The sequence below is a fragment of the Danio rerio genome, chromosome 8 (assembly GCF_049306965.1).
Source record: "Danio rerio strain Tuebingen ecotype United States chromosome 8, GRCz12tu, whole genome shotgun sequence".
NCBI lineage: Eukaryota > Metazoa > Chordata > Actinopteri > Cypriniformes > Danionidae > Danio > Danio rerio.
In genome coordinates this window covers 806,935-829,223 of record NC_133183.1, presented here as the reverse complement: position 1 = coordinate 829,223, position 22,289 = coordinate 806,935, and the positions used below count along the sequence as shown (strand labels likewise).

Genomic DNA, 22,289 nt, shown 5'->3' with positions numbered 1-22,289 from the left:
ACTTCACTATAGAGTTCACTATAGAGTTCAATTCACTGTAGAGTTCACTTGACTGTTGAATTCACTTCACTGTAGAGTTCACTTCACTATAGAGTTCTCTTCACTGTAGAGTTTACTTCACTATAGAGTTCACTTCACTGTAGAGATCACTTCACTATAGAGTTCACTTCACTGTAGAGTTCACTTCACTGTAGAGTTCACTTGACTGTAGAGTTCACTTCACTGTAGAGTTCACTTCACTGTAGAGTTCACTTCACTGTAGAGTTCACTTCACTATAGAGTTCACTTCACTGTAGAGATCACTTCACTATAGAGTTCACTTGACTGTAGAGTTTACTTCACTGTAGAGTTCACTTCACTATAGAGTTCACTTCACTATAGAGTTCACTTCACTGTAGAGTTCACTTCACTATAGAGTTCACTTCACTGTAGAGTTCACTTCACTATAGAGATCACTTCACTGTAGAGTTCACTTCACTATAGAGTTCACTTCACTATAGAGTTCACTTCACTATAGAGTTCACTTCACTGTAGAGATCACTTCACTATAGAGTTCACTTCACTGTAGAGTTCACTTCACTATAGAGTTCACTTCACTATAGAGATCACTTCACTGTAGAGTTCACTTCACTGTAGAGTTCACTTCACTGTAGAGTTCACTTCACTATAGAGTTCACTTCACTATAGAGTTCACTTCACTGTAGAGTTCACTTGACTGTAGAGTTCACTTCACTGTAGAGTTCACTTCACTATAGAGTTCACTTCACTGTAGAGATCACTTCACTATAGAGTTCACTTGACTGTAGAGTTTACTTCACTGTAGAGTTCACTTCACTATAGAGTTCACTTCACTATAGAGTTCACTTCACTGTAGAGTTCACTTCACTATAGAGTTCACTTCACTGTAGAGTTCACTTCACTATAGAGATCACTTCACTGTAGAGTTCACTTCACTATAGAGTTCACTTCACTGTAGAGTTCACTTCACTGTAGAGTTCACTTCACTGTAGAGATCACTTCACTATAGAGTTCACTTCACTGTAGAGATCACTTCACTATAGAGTTCACTTGACTGTAGAGTTCACTTCACTGTAGAGTTCACTTCACTATAGAGTTCACTTCACTATAGAGTTCACTTCACTATAGAGTTCACTTGACTGTAGAGTTCACTTCACTGTAGAGTTCACTTCACTATAGAGTTCACTTCACTGTAGATTTCACTTCACTATAGAGTTCACTTCACTGTAGAGTTCACTTCACTATAGAGTTCACTTCACTATAGAGTTCACTTCACTGTAGAGATCACTTCACTATAGAGTTCACTTCACTGTAGAGTTCACTTCACTATAGAGTTCACTTCACTATAGAGTTCACTTCACTATAGAGTTCACTTGACTGTAGAGTTCACTTCACTGTAGAGTTCACTTCACTATAGAGTTCACTTGACTGTAGAGTTCACTTCACTGTAGAGTTCACTTCACTATAGAGTTCACTTCACTGTAGAGTTCACTTCACTGTAGAGTTCACTTCACTATAGAGATCACTTCACTGTAGAGTTCACTTCACTGTAGAGTTCACTTCACTGTAGAGTTCACTTCACTGTAGAGTTCACTTCACTATAGTGTTCACTTCACTATAGAGTTCACTTCACTATAGAGTTCACTTGACTGTAGAGTTCACTTCACTATAGAGTTCACTTCACTGTAGAGTTCACTTCACTGTAGAGTTCACTTCACTGTGGAGTTCACTGTTTTAAAACATTGGTTTGATTTAAATGTTGATCAGAATGTTGATGTCGGTGAATGACGCTGTGATTGATATTTGACTGTTGTAGGTTTGACTCTTTTGATTCCTTATTTGCTCACCAATAAAAAGAAATGGCGCGACTGTAAGATTCGTGTGTTTATTGGAGGAAAGATAAACAGGATCGACCACGACCGCAGAGCGTGAGTATTATCCGGCTGTGGAGCAAATAATATTGTAAATGATGTTCAATTTCTTGCACAGACTGATGCTTTTGCTTCATCAGAGCTCTGTGTATCATCAGGGAATTGATTTGGACGTTTGATATAAATGTTTATTTTTTATTCTTAAAAACGAGCAACGACCAATGGCTTGTACTATGAATCACCAAGACCACAGAGTGAGCTAAACATCTTCTTTATAGGTGCTGTGTGTAAGTTTTCAACTCTTCTAAAGCATAAAAACACATCATATGTTTGCAGATACTCAGAAACATGCTCAGTGAATATTCTTGTTTATCTGAGAAACAATGCTGGAGTCAGATATTCTGCTTTGAACATGTGTGTTACTTGCCAGAGCGGCTGTCTTACTTTTGGTCATTGAACCCGCCCAATGCCAGTTAAGCCAATTATATTTCAGCACCCGGGTTGCCAGATTGTGGAAAACGGCGTATTTCATTCATTCATTCAGTCAGGAAGACTCTCAAAGCATGTGTCCGTGGCTAAGACGAGACCTCCGGTGGACAATAGCAGATTCTGAAATGAGACGCAGATTCAGAGTTCCACATGAGGTTATTAATTAGCAAATAATATAAATATTAGGAGCGTAAACATTGGGTGAGCATGTTACACTGTAACTTTGTGTCCTGACAACACACTACATGACGAGATGCACAGTGATGAGCAGTTTGGCCGTATGCTGCAGACAAGACAGGACAGAAATGTAAATACAGTCATTCATGAGCACAGAATAGTGCACTCACTGCACTCCAGCACAACGGTCAGGTTTATAACCTAATGAACACACATTAAAGCTCTTTAACATGATTAAATGTAGATGCTGAATCACTGATATGTGTTGGTTTGCACTGAGTCTCATTTCTGAAGATCAGTTTCAGACGCTTTATTTTATTCTCCAGATCTGAGCTGAACTATCTGCTGCTGCTGTCAGTATATGGCAATAAATGTCATGTCAAACTCACATTATTAGCATTTATCACTAGATAAAGCACATGAGCTCTACCTGAGCTGATCATTGTCAGTTTTCTGCATTCTCAGAAATAAAGGTACGCAATCTGTCACTGGGGTGGTACCTTTTCGAAAGGTACAAATGTGTACCTCATTCATTCATTCATTTTCTTGTCGGCTTAGTCCCTTTATTAATCTGGGGTCGCCACAGCGGAATGAACCACCAACTTATCCAGCAAGTTTTTATGCAGCGCATGCCCTTCCAGGCACAACCCATCTCTGGGAAACATTGACATACACTCATTCACACACACATACACTACAGACAATTAAACCTACCCAATTCACCTGTACTGCATGTCTTTGGACTGTGGGGGAAACCGAAGCACCCGGAGGAAACCCATGCGAACGCAGGGAGAACATGCAAACTCCACACAAAAACACCAACAGAGCCGAGGCTCGAACCAGCAACCCAGCGACCTTCTTGCTGTGAGGCGAACGTGCTACCCACTGCGCCACTGCGTCGCCCAAATGTGTACTTAAAAGGTTCATATTAATACTTCAAGGGAACATATCAGTACCTAAAAATTTTAAGAGGAACACTTTTACACTTTTTTTAGGTACTAATATGCACCCTTGAAGTATTAATATGGAGTTTTTATGTGCAAAGTTGTAGCTTTTGAAAAGGTACTACCCCAGTGACAGCTCGCGTACCTTTATTTCTGAGAATGTGTTGTTCACTTGTGACAAATAGAAGCCGTTTCTAACATACACATTTCAGGTGTTGGTTAGGAAAAAACTCCTTTTAGTATGGAAAACAGTCCTTCTGACGTGTGCCGCTGCTTTTAGTTAGAGCACGGTTCAAATTAGCCTAAAAGTTTTATAGTCAGGCACAGTCCTGTTGGTGTCGTCAATCTGGCAACCTTGTGTGGGCTGGTGAGATGAGGAGCCCAGTGAAAATGTGTTTGGATCCAGGAATGCAGTACCTAGTTTATCCACTGGGGGTTACATTTACATACAGCACCTTTAACATTTTAATGACCGGAGAGTGAATTAATTAACTGTAAATTGTCATTTTGGATGGACTATCCCTTTCACAACACACATACACTTTTAAAAATTAATTTGTTGACCGTGTTTTATTTTTGAGCTACATTTACATAAAACTAATGCATATTTAATGCAAGTCATTTGTCTTTAATTGTTGATACAAGCTTATGAATATAATTTAATTTACTAAATAAACGTTAAAAATATAGTCTGAAATAAGGGCGAAATAAACTATTGAGTGTAATGGCTTTCATTTGACCATTACAGCTTGAAATAAATGTGTCAGTAAATCAAATTTGAAATCGTTTTTAGCTTCTAAATGCTTTCGGTCTTTATCAGTTAAGTATAAAGTAAATAAATTAATTTCTCAGTGAATGTATATATGTTGGTGCATTTACACACTCATTCATTTTCCTTCAGCTTAGTCCCTTATTTACCAGGGGTCGCCACATAGGAACAAACCGACAACTCTTCCAGCATTTATTTTACATAGCGGATTCCCCTTCTAGCTGCAACCCAGCACTGGGAAACACCCATACACATTCATTCACACACAATTTAGCGCATTCCTTCTGACCTTTTAGATGTGCGGCGTCAGTGCTAACCTCTGAGCCACCGTGCCAACCTTAACCCAATCAGTTTTATCCAGAGTTTGGTCACCGAACATCTTTAAGATAAACAAAGAAAATACATTTACATTCAAATCAGTTATTACAAAAAAACCCAAGTAAATTTGATATTTTTTATGTTTTGCTTGATTTATTCTGTTTATTAACACAACATATTCATTTGTGTGTGCTTTTTTTATACTGCGATCACACTGAAAGCCACTAAATCTCTGCTCTGCCACAGAATGGCGGCGTTACTCAGTAAGTTCAGGATTGACTTCTCGGACATCACCGTTCTCGGAGACATCAACATCAAGCCCAAGAAACACAAGTGAGTGTGTGAGTAAGGCTTTGTGTATGTGTGTGTGTGTGTGAGAGACTCATCTGTTCTGCTGTGTTTCAGTAAGCAGGTGTTTCAGGAGATGACGGAGCCCTACAGACTGAGGGAGGATGATATGGAGCAGGAGGCGGCGGAGAAGCTGAAAGCTGACGAGCCCTGGAGGATCACAGATAACGAGCTGGAGCTCTACAGGTCAAAGGTCAGACACACATCACTGCCACTCCTGCTGTTATGAGCTTCAGAGCAAACCATTACTGTACTTAAAGTCTGCGTGAACCGGAAGTTGCCGAGACTTTAATTTCAGTATGTTGATGTATTCATCCGTATTCCTCCAGCGCGCCTACAGTGTAGATTGTGTGGCGGCAGCTGAACACAGCAGTTCCAGTAAACTGAAGCTGTCAGTTCAGTGTTCAGAGTTCAGTTCAGTCCAGTGTGGTTTAATATTCACTGCTGAAAGTCCAAACACTGAAGAGCAAATCCATCAATGCGCAGCTCCACACGACCCAAACCAAGCAAGCCAGTGGAAACAGTGGAGGGACAAACTTCACCAATTGGTCTGTATGTATGAGAAAACGTGCCTCAGTAATGTATTTGAGGTTTTAAAAAATACACAAGGCACCGTCTAGTGCAGGGCTTATCAATTAGTTTGTCATGGGGGCCGGTTCATGAAAAGCATCTCAAACGAAGGGCCGGAGAGGTATGACTTGCTGTATGAGTGATGACACAGCAGCATATAAGAGCCCATATGCTGTATATTTGCTTCTTAAGACACCCATGTTGGCTTTTTCTACATTAAAATGTCAATATATTGTATTTTGAAACTACATTATATCAGTGACATTGTACATTAGCCTTTTTTTTTACAAACATTCGAATGTTGTATATCAGAGCACAACAAAAGCAGTTGATTGCTGAAGTAGGCTTCTTCTACATTCAGACACATTCATATGTTGTATTATGAACTGCATTACAATTAGTGATGCAACAATTCTAGATTTTGGTTGTACGATTATATAGTCTGAAGAATAATCATGCTTTCACTGTTATCACGTCTACTGTAAATTCAAGCTTTATATTAGGGAAGTAGCTATTTAGATTAACTGTTGTCATCTGCATTCATGCATACATAATCATTTTAATAATAACTCGTCTAGCAGATCTTTTGTTTACATTGCACTGGAAGACACGCACAACTCTCACCGTGGGATGTTTTCTACTGCGTGCGCCCAGAAAGACGCAAGTGCATCGCTCTGCTGGCGCCCGCATATTGTCAAATATTCTTACATTAGAAATAACAAACTTGCAAGCAGAAAAGACGTGATGTGGGAACGGCCGCTGCTATAGTTAATCCTGTGTGCGTGCGTATTAGCCTCGGTGTACTTCAAACTTAAAACTGGCGCACAGACGACTTGGCATTTTGCAGCAGTTTCGTTTCATTCTGTTTAACAGAAATGCGGCTTAGAGAAGACTTTACGATTAATAAACTGTGACGAATTAAAGCGCAGTTAATAGTGGAATCGGCTAATCGTTGCATCCATATTAACGATATCAGTGCATTGTACTAATCGCCTTTTCTACAGACATGTTTTCGGCTGCCCGCACCACTCGCTTATGATGACTCGCGCTCTGTGCAGCCTTTAACTGCAGCTCGTGCTGTTATTGAACAGACGCACGTCACTTTATAACCATAGCGGCCGTTTGTCGACTGAACTAAATTTAATTTTTGATGTCTTGGTCACACTGTTTGGAGGGCCGGAACAAAGTGCCTCGGGGGCAGGATTCGGCCCGGGGACCGCCAATTGAATAGCCCTGCTCTAGTGGATGTGTGAAAACAAAAACTACAAGACAAAGTAGTCCAGGGTACATATTTGTCAGTTCTCATGAATGTAGCCCTGGGTACGTATCTTCAATGGGCATGGTTGGATATTACACCGATTCTAACTGGTGGTGCAAGTGTGGGAGTCAACACAGGCTCATTGTGAAAATGTAGCCCTGTATACATTTCTGGAGATCGCCAATTATGTAGCCAGAGGTGCGTGTGGCTGCATTTTACCTTTAAAACCAATGCTACAGGGCGGTATGACGCCGTTCCTTTTTACGCTTAACTGCATGCCTTTCCGCTGTTACAAGTTTGTCCAGTGGCTCGACACGTACGTCTGTGGACTTGGGATGCAGAGAGGAGTTAACCGAGGCGACAGTCCAGCGAAGAATGGTTCCAGAAAGCAGCTAGACTTAAACAGAAGCCAAAACTTTAAATAAACAAGTACATAACAGGGTGAGAATGTGGTAAAATCTGAAAACATGGTAAAATTCAGACGAGGGTTTTTTTTTTTCTTGATTGCTTTTCAAAACACTGTTGGTTGGGTTTAGGGAAGGGGATGGGGATCGGTTGATCAGTCAGTCAGTCAGACAACAGCGGCCTCTAGTGGATTTACATGAGAACAGCAGGCGAGCATGGCAGAAATTTAAGAGCTAAAAAAGCGCACACAGCAGCCTCTAGAGGATTCTCGAAAACAAAAAACTGCAAAAAAACGGAGATATATCCAGTTGCAGGCCCGCAGAACCACACACGTTTGAGGCACACGCAATCTAGGACACACAATCTAGGCAAATCATATATGGTAACTAACTCTTTAGCATTATCGCCACCGATTGAATTTCACAAATATGGTTTCCCATTTCAGTCATTATGATTATTATTATATCGTGACGATCATTTTAACATCTCTGCAGTTTTTGAACTTAAATTATGTAAATAAAAATAACTGGTTAAAGACACTTATGACTTTACTAATGTGTCCATATACACAAAGAAAACATAATAGACCGTCTAATTGTTGGATTAAGTGTAATAAACTAATTCAAGCTCTTAATATTATCATACTTGGTTAAAATCACTTTGTTATAAAATGTAAAAAACAAACAATAATATATTACTTTAAAATAAATTAGCCTACTATAGTTAACCATTTAAACAATAAATATAGTTATAAACTGATTATCTTAATTGATTATAATTAGAAGTTTATATATAAACTACTATCTTTTACTAAACTGTCACTGTTAAAGCTGTTATGTATATGTATATGTATATATGTGTGTGTGTGTGTGTGTGTTTGTGTGTGTGCGTGCGTGCGTGTGTGTGTGTGTGTGTGTGTGTGTGTGTGTGTGTGTGTGTGTGTATACACTTGTGATTTTTTTTATTAATAGTTAATTTGTTTCTATTTGTTTCCTATAACTGTAGTATTAAATTACTACAGTATTAAATGTGGAAAATCATTAATTAAAAGGTTATTAGAAAATTAAGCTAATAAACACTATTAAATTGCTTGAGTAAAATATTAATATAGTGTTATACATTTGTTACATGTAAAAAGATTTTTATTACATATAATGTATTATTGCCTATATTAACTTGCTATTATTTCCTTCATCATAAATTAATGCATTATATAAATTAAATCTGTCCAAATGAGATCATTCCGCAAGGCCAGCAAACGAGTATCTGCCATATTATTGTCAGATAATAATGACTGATCAGCTATAATGACTGATTAAAAACTGTTCACTCTATTATATTGAATGGCGATCGGAAACAATGCTCCCCATTCGGCCATCTCAATCGCAATATTTGCGAAATAAAGTAAAGTAAACACTATTGTTAATTGTGTACAATATTTATTAATCATATATATCAAAATATATCGATGACGATATCCAAAAAGACGTTATAACTTTAACATCCGTCGTAACTATATATGGTTTGCCTAGATTGTGTGTCCTAGATTGTGTGTGCCTAAAACGTGTGCGGTTCTGCGGGCCTGCAGCTGGATATTATTGAAAAAACGAAGCTCCAGAGACATATTTGGCGTTCTCCAGAAATGTACACATGGGGGTTGGGGCTGGGGGTAATCAGAATGAGCCTGGGTTGGTAGGATTGATACTGCAGACATTCAGGCGCTGCATATCATTGCCAATTTCAGTGAGTACAGAAATGATGTGTAAAAGCATCTGCATGTCAGTGACGTCATTTCTTGTGTTCTTTGTTTATAGTCGAATCGTCAGATCAGACTCAACGAGCTTCTGCAGGAGCACTCCAGCACAGCCAACCTCATCGTCATGTAAGAGCACTGACATAATATATGAGCAATATCACACGAGTAGCAGTGTGACATGTCTGTATATGGCACTGATGGGAGTGGTACGTTGGCTCGAGGCCACAGGCCGAATAGTGTTCGACAAGTGACAATATACAGCCATATTGCACTGCTACTTGTGTGATATTGCGTTTATACAACAGTTTGACGGCATAATCTTGTGTATAAAAAAGAAAATCAAACACAGAGAGTCTAAAAAATCATTTTATAAGAGGAACTACTTTCTTCCGCCATTCATTCACATCTGCAGCTGACGTCAGAACAGCAGAAACCTCATTCACTAACATCACTGCAGAGCTAGTGTTTGAATGATTCTCTAGCATAATGTCTAAAGTGAAGACAAAACAGCTGATTTTGCTCACGTTTTAAGATTATACAGCTGAACAGCATGAAATGCCATCAGTCTACAAAGATTTCGCAGTATTCCTCTGTTGCAATCGGGAGATCACAATAATTAATCGTGAAAAAGCCAAAGCAAACACTAGCAGATATAAACACAGCACCACAACATACACAAGAGAGAGATCCACTTAGGCCCAATCCCAATTCTGTTTTTGTACCCCTTCCCCTTGGCCCTTACAACCGAGTGTGAAGGGGAAGGGCTTCAAAATGTACCCCTAAGAATTAGGACAGCACTACACCACCTGCACACGTCATCATATGTCCTTGCGATCTGATGCTTCATGAGAGATCATACGATGGCGACTGCTGTAGTGATTCCAGTTGTGCAGTGGCGTAGCGCAAAATGCGGAGGCCCCCCTGCAGGGATCGCTGACGGGGCCCCCTGATGAAGAGGGGGGGGGAGATACGTCATAGGCTAATTTGCATATCACTGACGTCATCACATTCTACCGTTTCTGTTTGTTTAACAGCCTATGGTTAATAAAGGGGTATTTATAACTGCACTACACTTTATATATGCATGTTTATTTAACTAAATGTATTGCTGTTTGAATACAGCATGTCATTATAGATGTGTAGTGAATGTGCAGTAATCTCTCATATGCAATAAACTCAGACAAGTTCAGAATCTGTCACTAAAATATCTGTGATTGTGAACAAGAATAAACGGTCCAATTAAATTGTTAAAATAAAGTAGAAGTAGATCGGTTTGACTGTACAAGGGAAATACCTTCACACTGCCTGTGCTAAATCATTTGTCATCGGTACGCGGAGGGGTGATCTGCTCTCGGGCTGCAGGTGGGAGAGGCTGCTGTAGAGGACTGACTGGGCCGCCTGTCAGTGCTGTGAGGCGGGGGAGGGGCCGGCGGCGTCACACGCAGCTCGTTGAGAAGTGTAGGGACGGTACAGTATGGACAAATGACAGTCTAAAAAAATCTCCAATAACACACAAAAAAGTCGCTAGATTTGTCGCTGGGGGGGTCTGAAAAGTCGCTAAATCTAGTGACAAAGTCGCTAAGTTGGCAACATTGGCGGCAAGCAATCAGAATGAAGTAGTCCACCGCTTGAGAGGTGTTTAGAGAACACAGACCTGTGAACTTTGGTTCTGACCACAGTTGTTCCCAAGAGTTTGATTATTGCGGTTGCCGGTGGATTTTCAATTATTGAAAATCGCGACGACGCGGGGCCCCCTAATCACGCGGGGCCCCCCCGCGGTGCGTGCCCTGCGGGCCCGTCCGCTACGCCACTGCAGTTGTGCTATTTTTTAGTATTTATCTTCAGAACATCACTGAAGGCATGTATTATGTTATCATAATGATCTAATGTGGCAATAAGATCATAACTGTACTGTGTATTTACACAGTGGCCATATTCATCTGTAAACATACGAAAACAGCATTAACATTATAGCAGACACTGTAAAAAGCCCATTGACTGATTTCACGCGGCCGCCATTTTCAAAAGCGAAATCGAGGCTGCGGTGGGAAGAAACCCAGAAGTATCGTTAGGCGTTGCAAAGGAACGTTGTGTACTTGGCTGTATATTTTAGCAGCGAAGATAAAGTGACACAAATTTATCACTTCTCTGCCTTCTGGGTGACCCGAAGGTCCATTCTGAATGAATTGTAAAAATAAAAAGGGATATCAGAGCTCATTTTCAGCTCAGTTAATGGCACTAGTTAGCTAATTTTTTCTTTCCCAAACACACATTTTAGATGCCATTTATCAAACTTGAGTTAATAAACTGATTCTTTCACTATATTAGACTCGTCACGATACTGAATTAAAAGAAAAAACAGCAATTTCGCGCTAACATTTAAGGCACTGTTGATGGCTTTCATTTCCGCGTGATTAGGGGGCCCCGCGTTGTTGCGATTTTCAATAATTGAAAATCCGGCAACCGCAATAATCAAACTCTTGGGAACAACTGTGGTCGGAACCAAAGTTCACAGGTCTGTGTTCTCTGAACATCTCTCAAGCGGTGGACTACTTCATTCTGATTGCTTGCCGCCAATGTTGCCAATTTAGCAATTTTATTCACTAGATTTAGCGACTTTTCAGACCCCCCCAGCGACAAATCTAGCGACTTTTTTGTGTGTTATTGGAGATTTTTTTAGACTGTCATTTGTCCACACTGTACCGTCCCTACTCTTCGCAACGAGCTGTGTGTGACGCCGCCGGCCCCTCCCCCGCCTCACAGCACTGACAGGCGGCCCAGTCAGTCCTCTACAGCCGCCTCTCCCACCTGCAGCCCGAGAGCAGATCACCCCTCCGCGTACTGACGACAAATGATTTAGCACAGGCAGTGTGAAGGTATTTCCCTACTGTCAAACCAATCTACTTCTACTTTATTTTAACAATTTAATTGGACCGTTTATTCTTTTCTTGTTCACAATCACAGATATTTTAGTGACAGATTCTGAACTTGTCTGAGTTTATTACATATGAGAGATTACTGCACATTCACTACACATCTATAATGACATGCTGTATTCAAACAGCAATACATTTGGTTAAATAAACATGCATATATAAAGTGTAGTGCAGTTATAAATACCCCTTTATTAACCATAGGCTATTAAACAAACAGAAACGGTAGAATGTGATGACGTCAGTGATATGCAAATTGGCGTATACGTATCCCCCCTCACTTCATCAGGGGGCCCCGTCAGCGATCTCTGCAGGGGGGCCTCTGCATTTTGCGCTACGCCACTGCCTACGCCTTCAAGCTAAAGAGAATTGGGACTCCCCGACCCCTTGGCGTGCACGTGCAAAACAAGGGGTAGGGGTAAGGGGAAGGGGAAGGGCTAGAATTGGGATTGGGCCTTAGAGTGTCACTTTTTTTCTCCTCTAAGGTCTTATTATGCGGTCTCTGTCGCCATCTTGTGGTGGAACCCCAACCATTTTCGCTCAGCTCAGTATGATAGACTGATGGATGCCAATATAAATATTTAAAATAGGCACTGTCCTTATAAAGAAACTGTTGCAGTCTAAACTACATTCTCACCTAAAAAGCCTCAACAGTCCGTGCTGTTGTCCAGCAGCTGCAATATTAGTCAAACTGTAGTGAGTTTATTGATCTGCTGTCACTCTATGTGGGCGGAGGGATACACAAGAGAGAAGAAGATGTAAGAGTTCTGTTATTGAAGAATATTACATGGCTATTAGCCAATGAGAGAACCGGACAGAACTGTTGTATAAATATACAATACACACTGAATATGCACTGACCTGCACATGTGAAGTCTCTGGCTGATGTTTGTGTTTGTTTGGTCTCATCAGCACCATGCCGTTGGCCAGAAAGGGGACGGTGTCCAGCGCGCTCTACATGTCCTGGCTGGACACGCTGTCCAAAGATCTGCCTCCGATTCTTCTGGTCCGAGGAAACCATCAGAGCGTTCTGACCTTCTACTCCTGAACACAGACACAATCAGGACACTTGCAGAACTCCTAACCCCAAAACTGCTCTAACATCTAACACACTGAGCTCAGATCTTCTCAGTTATTTGTAAATATGTTTATTAATGACTCTTATTCTAGAAGAAGCATGTGAAGCAGTAGGTGCGTCCCACATCCTGTATTTATTCACTATTCTACGCCATATTTCAGGATAAATCGTGTGCGTTCATGCTGATGATCAAATAATAATAACTCCGAAAGAAGAGGCACACTTCACATCGCCAGGGAGGAGCCACTGATATAGAGGAGGAGCTGATGGTGAAGGGGAGGGGCTACTGATTCAGATGAAGAGCTATGGGTGACGAGGAGGAGCTAATGATAGAGGAGCAGCTAATGATGAAGGGGAGGGGCTATTGATGATATGGAAGAGCTACTGATTAAGGGGAGGAGCTGCTGATATAGGGGAGGAGCTGATGGTGGAGAGGGGCTACTAATGTAGAGGAGGTGCTGATGATTAAGGGGAGGAGCTAATGATAGAGGAGTAGCTAATGGTGAAGGGGAGGGGCTGATGAGATGGAGGAGCTACTGAATAAGGGGAGGAGCTAATTATAGAGGAGGAGCTTAAAGTGAAGGGGAGGGGCTGATGATGAGATGGAAGAGCTACTGATTAAGGGGAGGAGCTAATGATAGAGGAGCAGCTGATGGTGAAAGGGAGGGGCTTATGAAGGAATGGAAGAGCTACTAATTAAAGGGAAGGGCTAATGATAGAGGAGGAGCTGATGGTGAAGGGGAGGGGCTGATGATGAGATTAAAGGGCTACCTATTAAGGGGAAGGGCTAATGATAGAGGAGGGGCTGATGGTGAAGGGGAGGGGCTACTGATTAAGATGAGGAGCTACTGGCGAAGGGGAGGAGCTAATGATAGAGAAGGAGCTGATGGTGAGCAGGAGGGTCTGATGATGAGATAAAAGAGATACTGATTAAGGGGAGGAGCTGCTGATATAGGGGAGGAGCTGATGGTGAAGGAGAGGGGCTACCGATGTAGAGGAGGAGCTGATGATTAAGGGGACGAGCTAATGATAGAGGAGTAGCTAATGGTGAAGGGGAGGGGCTTATGAAGGAATGGAAGAGCTACTGATTAAAGGGAAGGGCTAATGATAGAGGAGGAGCTGATGGTGAAGGGGAGGGGCTGATGAAATGGAGGAGGTACTGAATAAGGGGAGGAGCTAATTATAGAGGAGGAGCTTAAAGTGAAGGGGAGGGGCTGATGATGAGATGGAAGAGCTACTGATTAAGGGGAGGGGCTAATGATAGAGAAGGAGCTGATGGTGAAGGGGAGGGGCTACTGATGTAGAGGAGGAGCTGATTATTAAGGGGAGGAGCTAATGATAGAAGTGGAGTTGATGGTGAAGGGGAGGGGCTGATGATGAGATTAAAGGGCTACCGATTAAGGGGAAGGGCTAATGATAGAGGAGGGGCTGATGGTGAAGGGGAGGGGCTACTGATGTAGAGGAGGAGCTGATTATTAAGGGGAGGAGCTAATGATAGAAGTGGAGTTGATGGTGAAGGAGAGGGGCTGATTATGAGATTAAAGGGCTACCGATTAAGGGGAAGGGCTAATGATAGAGGATGGGCTGATGGTGAAGGGGAGGGGCTACTGATTAAGATGAGGAGCTACTGGCAAAGGAGAGGAGCTAATGATAGAAAAGGAGCAGATGCTAAAGGGGAGGAGCTGATGATGAGATAAAAGAGCTACTGGTTAGGGGGAGGAGCTAATTATAGAGGAGGAGCTGATGGTGAAAGGGAGGGGCTACTGATTAAGATGAGGAGCTTCTGGCAAAGGAGAGGAGCTAATGATAGAGGAGGAGTGGATGATATGATGGAGGAGCTACTGGTTAAGGGGAGGGACTAATGATAGAGGAGGAGCTACTGATTAAGGGGAGGGGTTACTGATTAAGGTGAGAAGCTACTGACAAAGGGGAAGAGCTAATGATAGAGGAGGAGCTGATGGCGAAGGGGAGGAACTGATGATGAGATGGAGGGGCTACAGGTTAAGGGGAGGGGCTACTGATAGAGGAGGAGTTACTGGTTAAGGGGAGGGGTTACTGATTACGGTGTGAAGCTACTGACAGTAGCTGTTTTAGACTATATGCACTACATTTAGATGACTTCATTTATTTTGGATTGTGCAAACAAAATTCTCCAATGAAGATGACTGCCACCTCCTGATGGTGAATGCAGTTGTACTCATGACAGGTTCTGTTTGACAGTTTGATCATTTATTTCACTAATTTTGTATCCGTTATACGTAAACTTAGAAACGATTTTGAATTTTTGGTTTACCATTATGATTCCAAAGTGTTCTGATGGTGAATGATGTTGAAGTAGAGCAGAGTGAAATACATCATGCAATCAACACTCACGGCTCAGCTAACATAGTGAAAGGGGGAGGGGCTACTGATGAGGGGGAGGGGCTACCTATGAAAGGGAGGAGCTACATAGGAAAAAGGAGGGACTGATGCTAAAAAGGGGAGGGGCTTATAGTGAAGGGGAGGGGCTATCAGCACTGAAACAGGTACGCTTTATTTTGTATTGTGGAAAATGATCTAACAGATGCTGAACATGCAGTGCTCAAGAGGATGTAGAGTGTTGTTTGGGACACGACTAACTTTTGAAACACATTTGTTGACTTTTACTCTAACATAAGAGTAAAACCTGTTACTCTGCTTGATCCACCACACTGATGCTGTTTCTCGTTGCCAATCCTGGACTTATTGCCTCCTGCAGTGAAACTGGCTCTGAACAGAGGACACATTCAGATCATCACAGTCTCTGTTCAGTCAAATACTTTGCAAAGAACTGACACTTACTAACACTCATAATCCCGGAGAAGCTTTGCACACATCTCTGTGCCCCCCCTCACTCCTTCAAAAAACTCTACTGTGGATCAGAGGGAAACTGATAAACACACTGCATTAATAAATGCCCTTGATTCACCTATATGATGCTGTTCATGGTTTCCATTTATGTTATATTATGTGTAAAGGGAAGTTAAAGACATCTGAATTAAAAGACATTTTTATTATTCGAAATGTACAAGGTAAACAATTGATACCAATATTATTAATTTCATAGGACAGCAAATAATCTTGTCTCATACTCATCCCATTTTTAGAGTCTGCACCCAGCTAGCAATATTCAAGCGGCTTAAATCCGGCCCACACTGAATGAAATGAATGCTCTAGTGTGGGCCGCTCATGTTTGTCAGATCTGGGCCACAAATAAGCCATAGCAATACCACATATTAGCCAGAATTCAACCAAATGAACCAGAACTGACCCTATCATGGGCTACAGTTTGCTTTTATTCTGGCCCAGATCTGGTCCACACCAGTTAATTACATCTGAACCACATACCAAATGGAATGAAGGCTCTAAGGGTGGTCCACTCCTGTTTGCCAGATCTGAGCCACAAATAAGCCATAGCAATACCACATATTAGCCAGAATTCAACCAAATGAACCAGAACTGACCCTATCATGGGCCACAGTTTGCTTTTATCCAGGCCCAGATCTGGTCCACACCACAAACTTACATCTGGACCTTATACTGAATGGAATGAAGGCTCTAAGGGTGGCCCACTCCTGTTTTCCAGATCTGGGCCACAAATAAGCCATAGCAATACCACATATTAGCCAGAATTCAACCAAATGAACCAGAACTGACCCTATCCTGGGCCACAGTTTGATTTTATCCTGGCCCAGATCTGGTCCACACCAGTTAATTACATCTGGACCTTATACTGAATGGAATGAAGGCTCTAAGGGCGGTCCACTCCTGTTTTCCAGACCTGGGCCACAAATAAGCCATAGCAATACCACATATTAGCCAGAATTCAACCAAATGAACCAGAACTGACCCTATTCTGGGCCACAGTTTGCTTTTTTTCTGGCCTACATCTTACACTTGCTGGGTGTGGCAAACTGCAAAAATCCCAGCATGCATTGCAGTATGAACACATTCTACAGCTTACTGATGTTCATCATCTGCTGTTGATTCTGCTGTTCATGTGGACGTTGTTGATTTTTTCACCTTTAGTCTCCTGTTCGGGATGTTGTTGAGTTTTCATTTTGTTTATTGTCACTGTTGTTGAGGTTCATACTCTGATTATTGATGTCTCTGTGAGCAGAAGCTGAACCATAGAATTGTTTTAGCTTATAAACCTTTACAATTGTGTGGCATGTGCAAGCATGATATTATGGTTCTTCTAATAACGGATTAAACATTGGTGAACATCAGTGAATTATATTATTTCTTCACAGGTTGTGCCTAACTTCACATTGTTTGCTGTAATGAATAAACTTTTCAAGCAAAGAGCATTTATATAAAGAGGTTGAGGGCTATGAGCCCAACTAAAGCAAACACTTTTCTCCTTGATGGGGACTTTAGTCTATGTGGTCCACATATGTCTTCTGATAACTGGGCCACATTTGCCATATCTCCTCTGTGCCACATTCGGCTCAAAGCCACATTAGCCAGAGCTAACTGTGTCGAATGTGCCAAAAGTGGCCCACATTTGTTTTAGGATAACTGGGCCACATTTGCCATATCTTCTCTGGGCCACATGAGGCTCACAGCAATAGTAGTGAGAGCTTACTGTGTCGAATATTCGCCAAAAGTGGCCCCACATTTGTTTTGAGATAACTGGGCCACATTTGCCAAATCTTCTCTGGGCCATAATAAGCTCAAATCTACATTAGCCAGAGCTAACTGTACTGGATATTTGCCAAAAGTGGCCCACATATGTCTTAAGATAACTGGGCCACATTTGCACCTACACATGTGAGCCACTGTAGGTTTAGACCCAGATTAACTCTCAGTAATGATTAAATCACACTGAACTGAGCTAAACTGAACTAAACTGAACTTAAACACTACAAACTGAACCACACTGTTCCAGTTACTGTGACCATTTATGTGAAGCTGCTTTGACACAATCTACATTGTAAAAGCACTGTACAAATAAAGCTGAATTGAATTGAATTAATCTTAAATGAATATGCCACTATTTGCCAACTGTGGCCCCCATCTGTCCTCCATCATTTGGGACAAATTGATCATTTTCCACATGGGTCACATTAGCCTCTCATTTAGATTATGTTTTGCCATAAGTGCCGAATCTTTGCCTTAAATGGCTCATATATGGATTTGAATTTTTGTCCCCCCTTTACTATTATACAGCTGGGCCACTTCAGGCTTACATTCATTTTGTCTGGGCTGAAGGAAGACCAGCAGGGCCGCATAACTGCCTAAAGTGGCCCACATTCGTATGCTATCTGGGCATCAAAGTACATTTACAAAAGTGATTTTATATATACATGGGAAGCATATAGTATTTTAATGTTTCCAATTATCTAGTGGAAATATAATACAGGTAAATCAGTGGCACTCACTCTGTGCTGAACTATTAAAAATATATCAAAGAATGAGGGATCATATCAATTGTAATTCTGTATGACAATATTAAAATCTAGTGGTTTATAGCATGGCAAAAAAATAAAGACTTCAGATGAGTATTTTGTTTATTCAAACTCATTTCAGACCAAAAACAAGATCATTTAAGGAAAAACTCACTTAAATTTGAAAACAAAACACACAAAATATTTAGACAAAAATAAACTAATTATGATTTTAACAGTAGATGCTAGCTGTTTTCCTATGTTATTGTTTCGATGCTTGAAAAGCCCAGTGCCACTGTTTTATCAGGACAAGTAAAAAAAGGCTCAATTTATAAGAAGCAAATCCATATTTGTGACCCCGGAGCTCTTATGATGCACAGGTACAGTTTTGGCAACAGCCACTGCACTGCATGAGTCAAAACTATTGATTTTTCTTTTATGCCAATAATCACATGTAAACATTCATTTTCTTTTCGGCTTAGTCCCTTTATTAATCAGGGGTCGCCACTGCAGCATGAACCACCAACTTATCAAGCACATGTTTTACGCAGCGGATGCCCTTCCAGCTGCAGCCCATCTCTGGAAAACAAGTTAACATGAGTTTTCCATTTAGATATTTAGTAAATGTCCTTCTGGGTGTCAAAACTTAACTTGTGATAAGGAAAATGTGTTGCTAAGAACTTAATTTGCAATTATTTTGGGATTTTTTAATGACTCAGATTTTCAAATAGTTGTGTCTCGTCCAAATATCGTCGAACCGTACGTCAATAGAAAGCTTATCAGTTAGCTTTCAGATAATGTACCATAAATTTCCCAGAGATGGGTTGCGGCTGGAAGGGCATCCGCTGCGTGAAACATATGCTGGATAAGTTGGCGGTTCATTCCGCTGTGGCGACCCCAGATTAATAAAGGGACTAAGTCGAAAAGAAAATGAATGAATGAGTAATGTGACAGGTTTTGTTTCAGTGTCATATTATTTTATTTGATTTTTTACAAAATTATTTAATTAGTTTAGAGCAACTCCAGTGTTATGGGTGATACATTTGCAGTAACAACTTGTAACATGAACAGAGAATGCAAGTTTATTTAAACACATGTTAGTACAGCAACACATGAAAGTAACCAGATAGTTAGGAGATCAGAACAATGTCAAACTGTAATCTTAATTGAGGGAAATAAGTGAAGTTTATTAATAGAGTAATGGTGAGAGGATCTTATGATTGCTTGCGGGTGGTCCCGCATTATTCAGTTCATGATGATTCAGACGATTCCTAAGCCACTATAAATACCCTCAATTCCACATCACAGCCATCTTTGTTCTGAAGAATCTCCCTTCCAGCCCTACTCCTCCTCCTTTCCTAGATGGGTGGCCCAGTGGTTAGCACTGTTGCCTCACAGCAAGACTTCACTGGTTCTAGTCCTTATCAAGTCAGCTGATGTTTTTGTGCAGTGTTTGCACGTTCTCCCCGTGCTCACATGGGTTGCCTCCGGGTTCCTCCCACCATCCAAAAACATGCAGCTTAAGTTAATTGACTAATCAACACCACAGACATGCTGCTAGCCAGTAGTTATCTGTTAAGAGCGATCACTCTCTGTTCATTAGTAGTAGTACAGCAGGGGAGTTCTCCACATCTACCTGAGCTCAAACTCCCCTCTCGCCCTGCAAATGGGGGGGAGCCCCAGGCTCGGGGATCTTATGAGCTCAGGGCTCTCTCCCGGGACAGCATGCCAAACACGCTTTATAATCAATCATCAGCTGAGTGTCAACTCTTGAAACATGCGTTATTGATGTGACCAAAAAAGTATGCGAGGTTACAGTAAAACATATAGTGTGAATTAAACTGCACAACCCAAAATCAATAATAGCTACTAATCCAAAGGATAAGAGTTGGATCTGTTTTATTTTAAGATTTTAGCATTTATGCTCTGTTATGGATGTGACAGATGTGAAATTGGCACTTGTGTGACTTGTGTAAATGAAATATTATTGTTTGAAAACGTTGACAGAAACCTTTAAAACACAAGCCAAGACACAAACAGTGGTGTAAAGTAAATAATTACAAATACTCCAGTTACTGTAATTGAGTAGTTTTTCTCAGGAATTGTAATTTACTAGTTTTAAACATGTGTACTTTTCCTTGAGTACATGTTTAGTGCAGTATCTGTACTGTTACTCCACTACTGTCCTTCAACCTGCAGTCACTACTGTATTATTTCTTGTTTATGGAGATTAGAAAGATCAGTCCTGTAATTCCCGTCCAATCAAATCACACATTGAAGATAAACCACATCATAATGAACTACTTCAACACATGTGCACTTTACATTGCAGCAAACTATTTGGAAGCATTAAAAGTGTCCAAGAAGATGTTCAAAATCTTTACACGCACTGACCCAGAGACTGTTTAGATCAGGGATGCCCAAACACAGTCCTGGAGCGCCGATGTCCTGCAGATTTTAGCTCCAACTGGCCTCAGCACAACTGCACGGATGTTTCTAGAAAGCCTAGTAAGAGCTTGATTAGCTAGTCCAGGTGTGTTTAATTGGGATTGGAACTAAACTTTGCAGGACACCGGCCCTCCAGGACCGAGTATGGGCACCCCTGGTTTAGATGCAGGTCACTGATGAGAAGATGACGGATGTTTACTGTATGATGACCCAAATGGGATTAAACACCCAGCAGGCACAAGACGTCAACATGCCGTCAGATTGAAATTGTTCCCTAATGTCGTGGAGACGCTGCATTTTGTTTAGAAATGAAAATCGGGTTTACATCAGAACTCAACATCAGCCTGATATCAATGTCCAACCTAAAATCAACCAAATATCAATGTAATTTATTGTCATTATTGGATGTCAAAATAATGTTGTTCTTAGACGCTGGCTAGACATTAAATTATGGTCACCTGACATCACAACCTAAATCTAACCTAATATTAGCGTCTTATGACATTGTGTGGCTGCTGGCCAATAACTAAATGCACTACAGAATGTTACGTTCACACATATATACACAAATTGCATGTAAATATATCTGTATATATATATATATATATATATATATATATATATATATATATATATATATATATATATATATATATATATATATATATATATATATATAACATGTTTTCTGTCCTTTTTGTGTTGAATTACTTAATTTTAAATCTTGCTTCATAGTATTGTCATTTAAAAAATGTAATTTAAACAACAATATTCACCAAGAAATTTACTAGCTGATTTAACAAGACATAATTTTGTTAAAGTAAAGCTTTAGTGTTACATTGAGTAAATTAGAATCATTTTAATTAGAATAACACAATACAAACATTTTGAGTCAATTAGTTGCAAAGAAGTTAGACTGACATATTGAAACCATGTTTTATCTACAAATGTGCTTTGTGTTCATGCAACATGTTCAAAGCAGTTCAGGTTTACTTGATTGGATTAGATGCATAAACGGTGCCACGATTAAATCATGTTTATTCAACAAATTTTTTTTTTGAGTGTGGTTTGCCCTGAATGTTTTGTTTCTTTGTGTTTGTTTTCTTTGGAATCCCTTTTTTTAAATTGAGATTGCCCAATTTATGGGATATTTTAACTAGTAACTGGTTTTGTACTTTATAATAAAACTTTTTTGAGTAAGTCATAGAGTTCTGATTATGTTTTGTGGCTAGTTATTCACTCATCATCATACGATGGGTTACAATTTTGCATAGTCGGCAGGGATTAAAAAAAAAGTAGTAACAATAGTCATGCTAGTTCTTCTTTGAAAAACTTTTGAGTATAATTCACACAAGTAGCATATCGCTTAAAATCTGACAACTGTGTCACCAGGCCAATCACCATTAACACGGGTGGGAATTTGAGCTTGGTACCCGCTTGTTTGTAGCCTCACCGAATGACAACCAAAAGCACGCTATGCTATTGTGCGTCTATTTATA

The 22,289-nt window shown here is 40.6% G+C and overlaps 2 protein-coding genes across 3 annotated transcripts in view; one reads left to right on the top strand and one right to left on the bottom strand.

Annotated features, from left to right (window-relative positions):
* Positions 1-14,471, top strand: part of LOC100329477 (solute carrier family 12 member 2-like) — a 53,890-nt gene extending 39,419 nt beyond the window's left edge. For both annotated transcript variants that reach the window (XM_073909977.1, XM_073909978.1), the window contains exons 22-26: positions 1,835-1,946; positions 4,833-4,919; positions 4,992-5,127; positions 8,982-9,049; positions 12,769-14,471. In XM_073909977.1, the coding sequence (XP_073766078.1) occupies positions 1,835-1,946; positions 4,833-4,919; positions 4,992-5,127; positions 8,982-9,049; positions 12,769-12,904 (539 nt within the window). In that variant the 3' untranslated portion in view covers positions 12,905-14,471. The remainder of the gene's footprint in view (positions 1-1,834; positions 1,947-4,832; positions 4,920-4,991; positions 5,128-8,981; positions 9,050-12,768) is intronic.
* The window catches only part of si:ch211-87m7.1, a 272,159-nt gene that overhangs the window by 192,704 nt on the left and 57,166 nt on the right, over positions 1-22,289 (bottom strand). The window lies entirely within an intron of this gene.